This window comes from Cetorhinus maximus, chromosome 5 (genome assembly GCF_964194155.1).
Source record: "Cetorhinus maximus chromosome 5, sCetMax3.hap1.1, whole genome shotgun sequence".
NCBI lineage: Eukaryota > Metazoa > Chordata > Chondrichthyes > Lamniformes > Cetorhinidae > Cetorhinus > Cetorhinus maximus.
The window spans coordinates 55,867,066-55,885,434 of NC_135883.1; the positions used below are offsets into that span (position 1 = coordinate 55,867,066).

At 43.6% G+C, this 18,369-nt stretch overlaps 1 protein-coding gene across 1 annotated transcript in view; it reads left to right on the plus strand.

Annotated features, from left to right (window-relative positions):
• Positions 1-18,369, plus strand: part of sh3yl1 (SH3 and SYLF domain containing 1) — a 180,782-nt gene that overhangs the window by 105,525 nt on the left and 56,888 nt on the right. The window contains exon 5 of the mRNA XM_078541874.1: positions 8,588-8,700. Coding sequence (XP_078398000.1) covers positions 8,588-8,700 — 113 coding nt within the window. The remainder of the gene's footprint in view (positions 1-8,587; positions 8,701-18,369) is intronic.

Sequence of the window (18,369 nt, forward strand, 5' to 3'; positions counted from 1 at the left end):
GTCTGGGGCAACCTCACGTCAGCGCAGCAGCTGCCTGTCGTATCTGTGGGCTCCTCTCACGGTGCTCCGGATGAGGGCAACAGCTGCTCCACCCCTCTCTCAGTGACCACTTCGTCGGGTGAGGCAGTGATGACTGGGGTGATGCCAGCTGTGGAACTGGCAGATCCCTCCCAGGCGGGCTCAGCACAGGCTCCACGGGCCAGAGGACAACCGCCAAGGTCATCGAGGCCGACAGGACAGCAGTCAGCAGGCTGTCTCAGATGCCACTCCAAGTGATGGGGCGGCACCAAGACATATGACCTGTAAACGTAAGCATAAGGCACCTTAGGCACACCACGGGTTTCTCACTGGTGCTTTTGTGTTGGTCCGAGATTATTATTTGTTTCTGCTTGATTAACGTTTTGTTTTGAATTTGTGAGAACTTCTGATGGTGAAAATTAAAACCAGATGTGTTACCATGGCTGAGGGTGGCTCCTTTGTGCTGCATTTGTATATTTTAGATACGCGAGTGGACATTGAAGTTTATGTCCAAAGCCCTTAGTTGCAGCGGATGAAGTGACAGATTTAGCACTTAAGTGCCGAGTATGGAAGCGCCAGGCAAGGCTGGTCCTACTGATCCATTTGTGTTGAGCTAGCTGAAGGCTCATTGGATTAAAGTCTCCCAGGTGTCCCTGGCTCCATGGTGTAGCCCTGGGTCAGTGTTTAGCCCCTCAGCATTCCCCTGTGCTCCCTCATCCTCAGAATCAGTGTTGGACTCATCGTGTGCAGTCGCATCCACTGCGTCAACGTCTTCATCGTCCATTGTGCCCCCGCCTTTCCAGTGCAAGATTATGGAGAGCGCAGCGTGCAACCACTATCACCGACACACGATTTGGGGAGCACTGGAGTGCATCCCCTGATTGGTCCAGGCACTGGAAGCGCAACTTGAGAAGACCAATGGCTGTCTCCACCACAGCCCTTGTGGTGCAGTGGCTCCTATTGTAGCGCTGCTCAGCTTCTGCTATTGGATGGCGGAGAGGCGTCATGAGCCACCTTCTGAGGAGATAGACCTTGTCACCCAGCAGCCAGCCATCCATCCAGTCGGGCTGGAGCACTGAAGAGCCCCGGCACCTGGGAGTGTCTGAGGATGTAGGCGGCGTGGGAGCTGCCTGGGTACCTGGCACAAACTTGCAGAATCTGCATCCTGTGATCACACACTATCTGCACGTTCATGGAGTGGAAGCCCTTCCTGTTGACAAAGGCACCGGGTTCACCTGCTGGCGCCTTGATGGCCACATGTGTACAGTCTATTGCACCCTGGACGCGGGGGAAACCAGCAATGGCCGCGAAGCCTTTGGTTCGTTGTGCCTGACTTGCCTGGTCCCAGCGGAAGTGGATGAAAGTTAATGCCCGTCTGAACAGAGCGTCTGTAACCTGCTTGACACAAGTGTGGACAGCTGATTGGGAGACACCTCAAAGATCACCCACCGAGCCCTGGAAGGAAACAGAGGCATAGAAGTGGAGGGCAACTGTGACCTTCAGAGCCGCTGGCATGGGGTGTCCACCCACACAGTTAGGAGAGATCTCAGAGTCCATCATCTGACAGATGTAGTTGACTGCCTCCCTTGACAGTCAGAGCCTTCTTCGGCACTGCACCTCCGTAATATTGAGGTAGCTGCTTCGCCGCCTGTATACCCTGGCAGCAGGATAGTGGCGTCTTCTGTGGCCCCTTCCACCTTGGGTTACCTCTTGGCCCTGCACCCCTTGTGGCTCCCCTGGAGGCTGAATGTGCACTCCTGGCCTTCCTCCTCAGAGGAGTTGCCTCCAGTGGACATGTCAGAACCCATACCCAAGCTAAATGGAGGCCTCCGGCAAGCTGCAAGCCCGATAAAGATTCCTGACTGCAGAGTGCTGACCTGAAGGTTCAGAATACACAGAAAGCTGCTGGAATTCATTCTGAACTGCTACAGATCACACAGGCAAGTTTAAAAAACTTTCTGCAATAAAGATTCTCAGACCAGATTGACGATCCCACTGTGCCCTCTTATCCCGCCCGTGGATGAGTTTCATTAAAAAGTCTCTTACCCACCTGTCCGTTGCACCCGTGCGCCGACCCGAAGATCGCACGGGCGCCTGAAAATCGGCATCGATTGACAACTCAGGGCCTTAAGTAGCCCGTTAATTAATGGCGGACGTGCGTCAAACTTCATCATGTGGCCCACCCAGCGAAATATCGCGATGGCACGCAGTGACATTGGGATGCTCGCCCGATGTCACCACGCTTCATTTTACGCGCTGACATGCGGGGCCCGCCCCCTGCACATCAGGCAGAAAATTCTGCCCAAGGAATGAACTGGTGTTATGGAATGCATGCAGGGATGTATAGTGATTGTTAGTGATATTAGCCATTATTAAGATAGCATATAGTTGTCCAATTTCACTCATTTGGGAAACTCATATCTTTGCAACATTCAGATGGGTCTACCCTGCAGGAATGGGACTTAGTAAAATTCATAGGGAAGAGTATGAGCCAGCAAATTGGGCATATTTCTCCTGAAAGGATCATATGACTTAAGTCACTGGTAAAAGAAAGTTTGGAATTACGCATCAAATATGGATAGCAAGGAGGTGCCCACCGAATTCCAGAGGTGAGTATGACTGTCCTTGACATCAAGGCAGTATTTGACCGAGAATGGCATCAAAGAGCCCTAGCAAAATTGAAGTCATTGGGAATTGTGGAAAACCCTCTTTTGGTTGGAGTCATACTTAGCACAAAGGAAGATGGTTGTGGTTGTTGCAAGCCATTCACCTCAACCCCAAGAGAGCACTGCAGGAGTTCCGCAGGGTAATGTTCTAGACCCAACCGTTTTCAGCTGCTTCATCAACGACCTGCCCTCCATCATAAGATTAGAAGTGGCAATGTTCGCTGATGATTGCGCAGTATTCAGTGCCATTCGCAACTCCTCAGATACTGAACCAGTCCATGTCCATATGCACCAAGACCTGGACAACATTCAGACTTGGCTGATAAGTAGCACCATATCCAACAAGAAATAATCTAACCACCTCCCCTTGACATTCAACAACATTACCATTGCTGAACCCCCCCCCACTATCAACATTCTCGGGATTGCCATTAACCAGAAACTGAACTGACCCAACCATATAAATATACTGGCTACAAGAGCAGGTCAAAGACTTGGAATTTGCAGTGAGTAACCCACCCCCTGTCTCCCCAAAGCCTGTCCACCAAAGTCAGGAGTGTGATGGAATACTCTTCATTTACCTGGATGAATTCTGCTCCAACAACATTCAAGAAGCTGGACACCTTCCAGAGCAAAGTAGACCGCTTAACTAGTAGCCCATCTACCACCTTAAATATTCACTCTCTCCATCATTGATGCACAGTGGCATATACAAGATGCACTGCAGAAACCTGTTAAGGCTCCTTTGACAGCACCTTCCAAACCCTCGACCTCTACCACCCAGAAGGACAAAAACAACAGATGCACGGGAACAAGTTCCCCTCCAAGCCACACACCATCCTGACTTTGAACTGTGTTGCCATTCCTTCACTGTCACTGGGTCAAAATTCTGAAACTCCCTCCCTATTATCACTGTGGGTGAATCTACACCAGATCGACTGCAATGGTTCAAGAAAGCAGTTCACTCTCATGGCAGTCAGGGATAGGCAGAAAATGCTGGCCTTGCTCACATCCCATGGAAGGATAAAAGAAAGAATAGGGCTGATACTGCTAAACTATAAGGTGATCTCATAATTTTAGATACACCTAGAATCTGAATGTAAATGATAGTCACAACCTTTACTGAATATGAACAATTATATCACAGATGTTTCCAGTCACACTTCTCAAAACTTTGAAGTTCTTTACAAATGAAGAAATGTGGCTGAATTTCCAGCCCTTCATTATGATTGAAAATGGTAGGAAGTGGTCTATTGCCCTGTTAGCACTCTCACTATGGCCATGGCAATTTTCAGTGGGGCTTATAATGTGTGTCCAGAGTGACCCTCTGAATCAGATGATGGGCCCAATTAAAATGCAAATTAGAACTAATGACGTCTACCTCTCCCAAGCATCCCCACACCTGAATGGATCTATATTCTTCATCCAAGCTTCCTGATATTGTGCCGGCCCAAAGTGACAGGCTGGCTCGCAACACTCAAACTCCAGCCACATTCAACTGTCTCAATATAAGTGAGGTTTGGCCCTCCGTATTTACCAGGCCTCCCCCAAAAGGAGTAAGACAATCCTTTGTGCCAGAAGCTAGTTTATAAATTTATGTTTTTATTCCTCCTGATTATCTCATATATTTAGTTAATGTGAAATAGATCCTTGCACAAACCTGATAGCAACCTTTGAATCTAATATGTGAAGCGAAGTCTTAAATGAGTTCAATTATGTATCTTGGACATTGTTCTTGCTTTTTAAATAAATTTGAATGTATATGCATGCTAACTAGGCCTAGCTGAACAATCTCACAATTTGGTCTTTTTGTTGAATCATAAGTATTAATCCCTTTGTTTATATGATTTAGCTCATTTGCTCTTTAAAACTTGTTTCACTAGTTTTTTCTTTCCTGTGGGTGACCTCTTAATTTTGTAATTATAAGAGAAGTGGTCTTTTCATTAAATGTGCAAAGATGTTTAATTTGGAGAGTTAGCTTTACATTAATCATTTTTGGGCAAAAATAAAGTAACCTTTCAGTTATTCACACATGATTGATTGCCATTGTCAATTTGAAAGCCAGTGGTAAGATTACCTTATCGGGTCAGCATTTTAGCTTGACTGAAAAAGTGACGTGGTTGTTAGTATTTTGCTGAAAATGAAAGTGGCAAAGGAGCTGTAAATTTTAGTATGTGGTCTTGAAAATTAAAAAGTAAAAAAAATCAATAAATTCTACGTCACTGAACAAAGATGACTCATCTTTTACTCTTAACACTTAGTTCTTCAGGAGCTTTGCACAGTCACTAAAAATAGTACAACTAATAACCTGTCTTATCATTTCTATGACGAATAGACAAGTCAATTTCAGCATTGATATATGCTTTGTATTGAATGTATTGATTTTCATTGAATATCCCTGCTTTCCCAGTTGTGTGCACTTAATTTTGGAAAAGTTGTGAAAAGTCAAAATGTTCTTGCTTTAAATGAAATGAAAGCATAAAGGGGTGTTGTGAAAAGCTTTGTTACAGGTAAATGTTTCCAAAACTCACACATGCCCCAATGAATATTATGTAATAAAATTCATAAATCACTTACTACATTAAAATGTTTATGGGATAAATTTGAAAAAAAAATCTTTATTATTTTGATACTGAATAAATTTATTTTAATTTGCAATGTTACCATGAGGGACCAAAAAATTAATGTTTTATTCCCTCATTCCCTCACCATTTATAGTCACTTTCTAATTAATTCTGCTGCTACTGTATCTGCCTCTTTCTGCTTTCAACCTGTAGCCTTTCCATCCTACTATTACTTAGTAAATTTAAAGTATGTGTTTTTAACTCTGCATCTCAGTCTACAGGAGCCTGTAACCTCTGGCAACTCATTCAGTCCTCCTCTATTTCAACCAACTTCCACTTACAATGAACAACGGTCTTCAATCAGTTGGGGTAAAATGACTGAGGAGCAGATGTTCCTTTTAATTATTCATACATTCACTATGATGATGGCCCCTTTTTCCTTATCCCACTGATTCATTACCGTACTCTGGCTGCATTTTAGTTTTTCTTCCCCCAGCTTCAGCACATGAATCTATATTTGCTCTCTCACAATGGAGAAATAGAGGCCTGACTTTCACACTCTCCCACTGATGGGTTTTTAAGCAGGGGGAGCGTGAAATTGAACGGGATTCCTTCTGGGTTCCCGCCCACCCCGACCTTGCAGTGATTTTGCACCGGGGCAGGCAAGGCCTCGGACACCTGTCTTTGCCCCAGTTAAGGCCTTTAAGCGGTCAATTATTGGCCACTTGAGGGCTGTTTACCACCCAGCCTCAATTTTTAGGTTGGTGGGAGGATTTACCTGCACAGGGAAGCCTGAACATGAACGGGCTTAGATCTCGGGCGAGAAGGGGATCGGGCACCTCCATCAGAAGTCCCCTTCTGACTTCGGGCTCCACCTGCCCCCTTAAGCTTTGATAGTCGCTGGAACTCCCTCCAACCCCCGACCTCTCCCCTAACACCCCAATCACCAACTTTGCACCCCCCACCCAGGCCTTCCCTACCCTCTCCACCCTGTGACCCCTGAAACTTACCTTGCCCTCCGGTGCCGATACTTTGACTCAGGCATCTTCCTGAAGTTCCTCTTCAGTCCACTACACTCTTGTCACTGCGGGGACTGGAGAGCAGCCAGCCAATCAGATTGGCAGCTCTCTAAGCTGGGACTTCCAACCAGGTGAGGGGCAGAAGTCCCGCCTGCAGCCGGTTGACGTTCATTCGAGTGTGAAAAGGCTGCGGCGATATGTTCCCCACTGACTCTTCGGATGGCGGGAAGAAAAACCCCACCATTTGAAAAATTCAGGCCAGAGTCTTTTATGTTATGTTCATCAATACGCTAGAAATTTTAAGCTTGGCTGACACTTATTGGCATCATTTTATTTGTCTTGGACCTAAATCTTTGTATTGTTTGAAGCCAAGTTCGATTTTATTTTACTGTTATTGCCATTTAGCTCATGCTGATGCCTTATTTCAAAGGTTATTGATCCTGATGACTTCCTTCTACCCTTTAAGCTTTAGTGCATTCTGCACAACCTGGTAGAAGAGCTCACAAAGATGACAAATCTAGCTGAGATGGATCTTCATTTCCATAATACAATGCTTGATTTTTCACTCTGCTTGTAGGGAACCAACAGGCCCCAGTTTAGCAAGAACCATTCTTTTGCTAGATCTTAGAAGAACTGAGCACAAGTCAGAAGTTGTGCTTTTATTGAAGCATTAATATCCTCATAGAAAGATGATCATGGTCATTGGAGGCTCCTCGTTGCTGCAGGAGTTCTCCGGGGCAGTATTCTCAACCCAACCATCTTCATTAGCTACATCATTAAGTCAAAAGTGGAACTGTCTGCTTATGTTTCTGCAGTCCTTAGTTTCAATCTCAACTCTTCTAATAATGAATTACCCCATTCCACCTATATCAAAGCTTAGGCTGACAAATTGGCAGGTAGCACATGTACCATGTTTATCTCTAAAAAGGAAAAGACCAACTATCATCCTCTGATATTCAACAGTACAATTCATCCTGAATCCCCACCCACCTATATCTTGGGGATCACTGTTGATCATCAGAAACTTAACTTGAGGAGGGGACCTTTTGCCTTGGTAGCAACAACTGTCCAGATTGCATGCTTAAGCAATCAAGCACTTAAAACAGGAATACTGGATTATTAGCTGAAATAAATGCTGAATGACCTCTACACCTGATGAGTAACAATTATGAGATGATACAGCAGGCCTAAGTGTGAGGAACAGTTTAGCATAAGGGACCGATGTTGGTGAAGTGTAAGTTGAGAGGATTTTGGGTAAAATAAATCGGAAAATATTGGAAAGCCTGCATGCCTAGTCAAGGTGACACCTATATGGAAACAATAGTTTTCATTTTGGGTGTGGAGTTTTCATCAGGACAGGTGAACAGCATTTTAAAAGAAACACGGTAAATAGAAGCAAATGTCTCACTCACTCCAAGCACTTCACTCCTGCCGCTCCCTATTATAGGATCACATTTAAGAGACTGAAGGAAGTGATGCAATGACTCAAATGACCCAGGAGTTGTGGGTGTGGACCAACGGAGTAAAAGACATGTAAATGTGCTGCTGTATTCATGATGTGTATATACGTTCCAGTTCAAATTACAATAAAGAACCCAAATATTTGTGCATATCGTCCTGTGATACACTAAAAGAGCAAATAATATAGCATTCCCAGCTCAATAAACTGTGAGCTGCTGCTGCTCAACATCTGGCAATCAACACCCCCTCACCTGTCCCAATTTCTCCTCCCCACCTAAGAAGACCTGTTCCAGAGGTCTTCACTGGTGACCTGCCTGGGCACACCAGCGGATGTCAGCAGCTTACCTGTCTGATGAATGAGGCACAATTCCAGTGCAGTAAACTAATTTCTACGCCAGTGTCTGAATCGCCGAGGAGGTAGAAATTGAAGTAGGAGCCTGGGAAAAGGAGAAAAGCAGGTCGACACTGAGGATGCTGCACTGGTAGATAGCTCACTGCATGAAACCAACTTTGCAGTAACAGTAAGGAAAGCTAACTGGACTTTGTTTAAGCTTGGGAACCAGATTTCATTTTTTTAATGCTTAGACGTTAACATCCACAATGTGAATATATTTGGTTTTCCTTCATTTTTGTGGAACAGTTTTATTACATGCATTCCTTTTAAAATACCATTATCATTGATGCAGTTGTCAATGGTGTAACCATGCTGATGAATCAATGAGTACCCTCGGTTTTCATGACTAATCCCATTTTCTGTCCTCATAAGTTATCGTTAAGCAGCCGCATATTCTTTGGTGACATGTTATGCAAATCTTGATTGCAGTTCCACCAATTAAATCCCCTTTAACTGTTGTTATAGGTATCTGACTTGGTGATAATCCTGAATCAGAAGCGTGCAGTTGATGCCTTTGCAAAGGGGGGAAATCTCACACTAGGTGGAAATTTTACTGTTGCAATTGGACCCATTGGCAGGTGAGTTGGCAGGTGTTTGATGAATAGTTTAACATTCTTTCATCATAAAATGTTTTTGTCACTGAAATGTTAACTGTTTCAGATAGTGTCATAACAATGTTGTCCCTTGATTTATTTTTTTAATGTAGCTCATGTTCATTTTGTGCTTACTTTGCCTAATTTTTAACAGCAACAAACTCATCTTTGTCAGATAATAACCTGGATCATCCGCGAAGCGGCAATCATCATTGAATTGCCACTCCGCTCAAACTTTTCCCCATCTCGACAATGCTCTGCATTTCTTGCCGGCTCTTCCAAGCCCAGCTTTTCCAGAAATGCAGAGTGCAGCTTCCCTTGGAGAACTCCATTGCAGCACTGTGGAGTTAGGGGGAAGACAAGATATGTCCCATTTTTAGGGCATTAGTTGTCGAATGATAAGTTTAAATGTTCAGTGTGAATGTTAGTCAATAGGTGAATGTGTGAATGTTATGAAGAGGTAGGGTGGATAGGTGGGTGAGGTAAGTGGATAGGTTGGCAGGTGGGTGGGTGAAGTGATGGGCAGATAGGGTGGTAGGCGGGTGGGGTGGCAGGTGGGTCAGATAGTTGGGTGGTCGAGGAGTAGTTGGATCAGTTTGGCGGGTCGTCAGGGTCGTGGAGTAGTCGGTGGGTTGGGGGAGTTATCGGGGTTGATTGGGGAGTCAGGGGAGGTAGTCAGTGTGCGTGAGTGAGGGGTCAGTTCTGTCCTTGCCCAGGAGTTAAGGATTTTTCTGTCTAACATTTCCTGGGTAACTATTCAGGTAAGCCCCACAAAACTGTCCGAAGCCTCCGACTCTAACTTAGAGTCGGAGATGTTCGCATAGGGTCCCGTGGAACAAAGGAATTGCCCATCAGAATTTGAAACTTCCTGGGCAGTTACCACGGACGTCCGCGTGTCAGGACTTCAGCTGGGTTCTGACGTGCAACTTGGGTCATACATCTGGTCTCTGATGATATGGAGACCAGAAAATCTGGGCCAATAGATTTAAATGGGAAGGAAAGTCTTAGGTGAAGTATGTTCAAATGAGTTTTCCTTTTTTTTTCAAAGATGAAGGAAGACACCCTCCCCGCCTCAGCCCTTGCAAACTTTGGCTCCATCTCCAAGCTCCCTTTCCTCTAAAGTTCTTGAACATGCCCATCTTTCCTTGAACTCCATGTTTGAATCCCCCAATCAGGTTTCCACCCGCTACCACAGTACCAAACCATGCTTTCGTCATTGTCACAGATTGACGTCTTATGTGATGGTGGCCTTGGTAAACTATTCCTCCTCAACCTGTTTACTGCCCTTGACTTGGTTGACCACACCATGATTCTCCAATGCCTGTCCATTATCATCAGATGGGTAGAACTGCATTCACCTGGTTTTGTTCTTCTTAATCCAGCTGTAGCTAAAGAATCATCTGGCATGGCTTCTATTCCTGCTCTTGCAATGTTATCTCCGGTGCTTTCCAAGGTCCCCACCCATTTCTCATTTACTGGTTTAAATTTAGTTTACTGTATTCACTGTTCACAGTATGGTCTCTCCTTCGTCAGGGAGACTTAAAAACAAGTTGGTTGACCACTTGGTGGAATACACCCGGTTAGTCATCAAACTTGACCCCAAGCTTCTGTTCGCCTGTCATTTTACTTCACTGCCCACTCCTACTTTGGCTTCTCTGTCCTTGACTGCCTACAATGTCCAAATGAATTCAATGCAAGGTAGAGGAACAGCACCTCACCTTTCAATTAGGTGCTTTACAGCTTTCCACACTCAACAAGGAGTTCAACAAATTCAGATCATAACCTCTGCCCCAATTTTTTTCAAATGGAAGCAGTTGATGATGATTCTGCTATTCTCATTTACAACTCACCCAGACCCATCTTTTGTTTCTTTGCTTGTCTCATTACCATCTCTTTTTACTTTGTGCCATCACCCCTTTTATTATTTAATCCCTCCTGACTTCTGATCTATCACAGACCTTCCCTTCATTCTTGCCCCAACACCACCACCCTCTTTTCTCTGCCTCTGTACTTGTTTAAAACAAATGCTTTTCCCAATTCTGCTGCAAGGTTACTAACCTGAAATATTGGCTGTCACCCTCTCTCCACACATGTTCCCTCACCTGCTTAATATATCCAGTATTTTCTGCTTTTATTCTTTAGCCTCTTTAAGTCAAGGATGGATCATTTCCTGCAGAGATTTTATTTCTCAATGGAATATATGTTTGTTAAGAATTATGAAATATTTCCTTAAATGTTAGCCATTGCTTATCTACCATCATACCTTTTAATCTAATTTTCCAATGTAACTTAGCCAGCTTGCCCTTTATATCTATGCAATTGACTTTACATTTAAGACTCTAGTTTCAGACATGACTATGTCCCTCTTGAACTCAATGCGAAATTACTCATATTATGGTCACTGTTCCCCTGAGGATGCCTTACTATTAGATTTCTAATTAACCATGTCTCATTACACAAGACAGGATCTAAAATAGCCTGTTCCCTTGTTGGTGCCATGACAATTGCTCTAAGAAACTCTCTCGAATCTATTCCATGAACTCATCCTCCCATTTTTGCCAAATTGATTTGCTCGGTCTATGTGAAGATTAAAGTTTCCCACAATTATTGCATTATTTTCTTTCTTAAAGAATACACTGTCCAACAGGATAGCTATTGCAGGGAGCCTGAAAACTACTCCCACCAGTGTTTCCTGCCCCTTGTAATTTCTAATCTTCACCCAGGATTCTACTTCCTGATCTTCCAAGGCAAGATACATCTTCGCTACTGTCCTTAGGTCATCCTTTATTATCAGGCCTACAGCCCCAAAACCACAGCCATGCCTTCCCCGCCCCCTGCAACCGCTTTCCATCTTGCCTGTCTTTTAAAACATCCTGGAGGACTAAATTCCCAACCTTGATCACCATGCAACCATGTCTCTATAATGGCTATTATATCAAACCCATTTAACTATATTTATGCCATTAATTCATCGAATTCATCATTGTTATGAATGCTGTGTGGATTCAGATAAAATGTCTTTAATTTTAACGTTTTACCTCCCCTAATTTGACCTTAGTTGCTGAGACACTATTACCATTAAACACACTGTCCCATCCTGTCGCACTCTACATAACTTTACTCAAAAAGCTATACTGCTCTATGGCTTTGACTTTTCTCTTTAGATTTATAAATTTCCCCTCACCTAGATCCGCCCACCCTTACACTCGCAAAGACTGCGTCATTTAGTTTAAAGCTCTATCTACGATCCTAGTTATTTAGTTTGCTAGAATATGGGTCCCAGCCCAGTTTAAGTGGAGCCTGTCCCACCTGATCAACCCCCTCTTCCTTTAGTACTAGCTTTTCATGAATCGAAACTGCTGTCTCCCACACCGCACTTTGAGCCAGGCATTCAACTCTCTTCTACAGTGGGGCAATAAATGCTGGTGTTGCCAGTGATGCCCGCATCCTAGGAATGAATAAAAAATAAATAAATGTTTGGCCCTATGCTGGTTTATGCATAACGCGGGTCATAATCCAGGTATTAACTTGTTAATTTGAAGGTTAGTTCCTCAAACTCCCTCAGTATAACCTCCATTCCTTTTTGTAACCATATTGTTGACTTCTATCTGGATCATGACTACTGAAATATCCTTCCTGCCTCCCCCACCCCCTTGACGCTCTTTCTTCAAATTCTTCTCCACACTGAGGAGACATCCTTAACCGTGGCACTGAGCAGACAACATAGCTTTTGGGACTACAAGCCGTGGCTGCAGAGAACAGTATCTAATCCCCTGACTGTACTACTCCCTACCACTATCACATTCCTTTTTCCTCCACATACTTGAATGGCCTTCTGCACCGAGTTGCCATGGTCAAATTGTCCATCCTCCCTGCAGTCTTTGTTCTCTTCATTGCAGGTAGAAAGTACCTTGTACCTGTTGGACAAGGTCGAAGTCTGAGGTTCCTTCATCACTGCATTCTGGATCCCCATACAGTTACATCTTCCTGTCCCTGACCATTGACCAAATATAAACTGCTACCTAACCTAACGGGCGTGATTGCCTCTTGGATCAGTGGCTTATCACAGTGGCTGCAGCTTGGACTTCAGCGCAGCAACCCTAGGCCAATGCTTAACTACTGATGTGGTTGCTCACAATCTAATTTTCTCCACAAAATCTCTCAACCTGCAGGGACAACCCATCGTTTGCCATGCCATTCCTAGCTAACCTTGTTTTATATATTTAATTAGTTAAGGTTTTTATTCACTCAATATTTTTAGTATAATTAACTAGTTATTGTATCTATTTTAAATTATCAATTTAATAAAGTAATAGTCATAGATTCCTAGCTCTTAGTTTAAAATGTTTCCCTTGCTTAAAGAGCGATTTTTAAAAAACTCATCAACCAATCACCTGCCTGCAATCATGTCCATCCTTGATTTTTGTTTTTGCTCTGTTTCTCTCTCCCTCTCTCCACTCCTTTTTATCCCCACTCTCAGTATGTTAGACAGAGCTAAGCGATTCCATTACCAACTGATCAGATCTAAGCTCTGCAGTCCTGCTACATCTAGTCGTAAATGGTTGTGGACAATTAAACAGCTAACTGGAGTGGGAGGCTCCACAATATCCCCATCCTCAATGATGAGGGAGCCCAGCACATCAGTGCAAAAGAGAAGGCTGAAGCATTTGCAACAGATGGCTGTCTTCAGCCAATTTGATTCACTACACGTGATATCAAGAAACGACTGAAGGCACTGGATACGGCAAAGGTGATGGGTTCTGACAATATTCCGGCAATAGTACTGAAGACTTGTGCTCCAGAACTTGCCGCACCCCTAGCCAAGCTGTTCCAGGACAACTACAACACTGGCATCTACCCAGCAATGTGGAAAATTGCCCAGCTATGTCCTGTACACAAAAAGCAGGAAAAATCCAACCCGGCCTTACCACCCCTTCAGTCTACTCTCAACCATCAGCAAAGTGATGGAAAGCATTTTCAACAGTGCCATTTGACCATAAGATGTAGGAGCAGAAGTTGGCCATTCGGCCCATAAAGTCTGCTGCGCCATTCAATGAGATCATGACTGATCTGATAATCCTCAACTCCACTTTCTTGCCTTTTCCCCATAACCCTTGATTCCCTTACTGATTAAAAGTATTGTCTGTCTCAGCCTTGAATATACTTAATGACCCAGCCTCTACAATCCTCTGCAGTAAAGAATTTGACAGATTAACTACCCTCAGAGAAGAAATTCCTCCTCATCTTTGTTTTAAATGGGTGTCCCCATACTCTGAGATTACACCCCCTGGTCCTAGACTCTCCCAGAAGGGGAAACAACCTCTCAGCATCTATCCTGTCAAGCCCCCTAAGAATCCCATATGTTTCAATAAGGCCGCCTCTCATTCTTCTATACTCCAATGAGTACAGGCCCAACCTACTTAACCTCTCCTCATAAGAAAATCCCTCCATCCCCAGGATCAACCCAGTGAGCCCTCTCTGGACTGCCTCCAATGCCAGTATATGTTTCCCTAGATAAGGGGACCAAAACGGGTCACAGTATTCTAGATATGGTCTAACTAGTGCTTTGTATAGTTTTAGCAAGAGTTCCCTATTTTTATACTCCATTTCCTTTGAAATAAAGGCCAACATTCCATTTGCCTTACCTATTACCTGCTGAACTTGTATACTAGCTTTTTGGGTTTCTTCACAAGGACGCCCAAATCCTTCTGTGCTGCAGCTTTCTTCAGTCTTTCTCCATTTAAATAATATTCAGCTCCCCTATCCTTCCTGCTGAAGCGCATAACCTCACACTTTCCCACATTATATTCCACCTGCCACATTTTTGCCCCCTCACTTAACTTGCCTATATCCCTCTGAAGACGCTTCGTGTCATCCTCACCACTTCCTTTCCCACCTATTTTTGTGTCATCCGCAAACTTGCTGATAGTACATTCATTTCCCTCATCCAAGCCATTGATATATATTGTAAATAATTGTGGCACCAGCACTGATCCTCGTGGCACTCCACTAGTTGCAGATTGCCATCCTGAAAATGCCCCTCTGTATCTGAACTCTCTGCTTTCTATTAGTTAGCCAGTCCTCTATCCATACTAATATACTACCCCCAACACCATGGGCTCTTATCTTATTAAGTAGCCTTATGTGTGGTACCTTATGCTTTGCAATAACCTGCTCACTGACGCTCAGTTTGTGTTCCGCCTGAGCCACTCAGCTCCTGGCCTCATTACGGCCTTAGTTTAAACATGGACTGAAGAGCTGAACTCAAGAGGTGAGAGTGACTGCCCTTGACATCAAGGCCACGTTTGACTGAGTGTGGCATCAGTGAGCGTTCGCAAAACTGGAGTCAATCAGAATCAGGGGGAAAAGCTCTCCGCTGGTTGGAGTCAGACCCAGCACAAAGAAAGATGGTTGTGGTTGTTGGAGGTCAGTCATCTTAGTTCCAGGACATCACTGCAGGAGCTCCTCAGGGTAGTGCCCTAGGCCCAACCATCTTCAGCTGCTTCATTAATGACCTTCTTTCTATCATAAGGTCAGAAGTGGGGATGTTCATTGATGATTGCACAATGTTTAGCACCATTCACAAGTCCTCAAATACTGATGCAGTCCGTGTCCAAATATAGCAAGACCTGAACAATATCCAGGCTTTGGCTGACAAGTGACAAATAACATTCACGCCACACAAGTGCCAACAAGAGAGAATCTAGCCATCGCCGCTTGACATTAAATGGCATTACCATCACTGAATCCCCCACCATCAACATTATTATGATATTACAAGTGGTATTTGCCAGGCTGACCAAATCCCAAAGGGAAACTTGGCCACGCTGTCATAACGATTTTGCAATTTGTATCCATTACGAGAAAGTTTGCGCACTAAAGTCAGAAGTAATGAGTCCACTACCACCTTTTGAGATTTTAAAGATTAAATCAAAACATTTACTAACAAAATAAAAGAAAACTTAAACACACAAGACTACAGTTATAGTTACATTTAGCTTTATAACAGTTGTCGCAAGATTTCTACTTAACCAGACTCCCAGCTACAGACCCCTTTCAGGCAACAGCCCAAATAGATTCTTAATCTGCAAAACATCCAGCAATATTACCACAAGAACCCACTGTTGCTATAAGGGAGGTATTTCACAGCTTCTCCCTCCCTGTCAACAATGGAACTCCAAAGGTTTTTAACACAACCTTGGTTACTGGAACAGCAAACTTCTCCACGGTGGCTATAGGCTTTTCCCACAAGCCTGTTTCACACAGTGTCCCTTTCAGGATCTCACATGGCCACAGCCATACAGCTTTCCATCTTTCTTTAAATATATTTTCTCCTTTTTGATCTGTAAATCCCATTGTTTCAACCATTCTTTGGAAGTCACTTTTCCAGAATATAAAAATCTTTCATGATGTCACAATGGCTAGCACTTTCGGAGAAAAATAAGCTTCTTAACTTTGCCTTATTCATATTGTAAAACATCTTATCATGTCCCTTTGAAAATCAAACAACCCCTCAACTTATCTAAAAATGCAAATTCAATTCACACTGTATCTGCTGAGCCTTCATCCTAGCTCACCCATCTCCATTTCAAAAATGCCTGTTTACACCTATCCCTTTTGATGATTCAAACCTTGCAATCTGACTGTCTGCAGTTTAATTAAACTAGACACATGCACATACACACAAACATACATACACACTGTCCCCATAAGCCTGCTTCAGTATCCCACAGCAATATTAGGGAAGAAAAATTATATTTCCTTTGCAACATCCTGGGGATTACCATTGACCAGAAAATGGACTGGACTAGCCATAAAAATACTGTGGTTACAAGAGCAGGTCAGAGGCTCGGAATCCTGCAGTGAGTAACTCCCTTCCTGACTCCCCATAGCCTGTCCACCGTCTACAAGGCACACGTCAGGAGTGTGATGGAATACTCCCCACTTGCCTGGATGAGGGCAGCTCTAGCAACACTCAAGAAACTTGATACCATCCAGGTCAAAGCAGCACGCTTTATTGTCACCCCATCCACAAACATTTACATTCACTCTTTCCACCTCCGACACACAGCGGCAGCAGTGTGTACCATCTATAAGATGCACTGTAGGAATTCACCAAGGGTCCTGAGACAGCAGCTTCCAAACCCGACCACTACCATGTAGAAGGACAAGGGCAGCCAACACATAAGAACACCACCACCTGGAAGTTCCCATCCAAGCCACTCACCATCCCGACTTGGAAATATATCACCATTCCTTCACTGTCGCTGGGTCAAAATCCTGGAACTCCCTTCCTAACAGCACTGTGGGTGTACCACACCACATGGACTACAGTGGTTCAAGAAGGCAGCTCACGACCACCTTCTCAAAGACAATTAGGGATGGCTAATAAATGCTGGCCTAGCCAACCATACCCACATCTCATGAGTGAATTAAAAAAGAAAAATATTGTCCTCTGGTCTTAACTCCCACTCATTTATCCTACCACTTTTGATTGCTAACCCTGTTCTCGCTGTGTTCTTGGCCAGCAAATTATTCACATTTAAGATCTGTATAAGTAGCATTATAATTTGCCTAATGGATTACTTTCATACCAAAAACAACATCATGTGCCCACTATAACTTTTCCCAGAGGATAAATACAACACATGTACAAGTATGTCACTGATGATTAAAAATAGAAAGTGTTTGTCTGGTGTTTGATTCCAGGCTAATTGCTTTGATCTCTTGATTATGATACGCTAAACATTTGTACTCCACTTCTAATCTACCTTGTGCTTTAAAGGTCATGTTAAGAATTTGTTTTATTGCTCTCTTTTTCTCAACCAGTCAACTCTATCTTGGACCGTCCTGTAGAATTCAAAAGTGTTTGGAAAAGTTAAACTTTAGTTTCAGAAATGGAAGGCAGATGAAAAGATAAAAGATATGCTTCATAGTCTTGTAATTACGGGTTTCCTTCTTACTGCCTGAGCAATTGGGTGCAGCACAAAAAGGAAAATCCAGTGGGTAAGGTTGCAAAACAGGTCGCCTGTTGCAAAACCCACTCCGTTTTCTAAGCTCCGCCCAGGTAAAGCTTAATGCCCAAGTGGTAAAGACCCGTATATTAGCTTAGACAGTTGAACACTAATCCTGGAGACATTCCATTTTTCAATATCCATGTAACTAAAAGGTAGTGATTTGCATTTCACTAGGTAAATATATGAAATTTAACTTTGATCGTTATAGTTTGATCAACTGATTTTGTGGATACATTTTCAGACTTTCGCAAGATTTTTAAAATCCATCCCCTACGTACGGTGTTATTCAGTGAGGCACACATGCTTGAAGGCCTGCTTTCAATGAAAGCCCTGACTATGTTTAGCTTTGAAGGAACAAAGGTCCAATAATTACATTGCCTCTTGACTGTATGGGGAAAATTTGCATCGCATTGCCTGCTGCAACATTGTTTTCAGTGCAGTCTTCTGATTTATCACCTTTTCCTTTGTTTAAAGTTAATTACATGCCAACTTACATCTTATAGTGACTTTGGCATAGCAACAGGTCCAAAATCACTTCATTTTGGCAACAGCCAGGAATAAAGCTCAGTCAAACAGAGGTTCCTAAGAGGCTTTTGAAGAAAGAGAATACAAAATGAAGGTAGTTAGGCTCCATCAC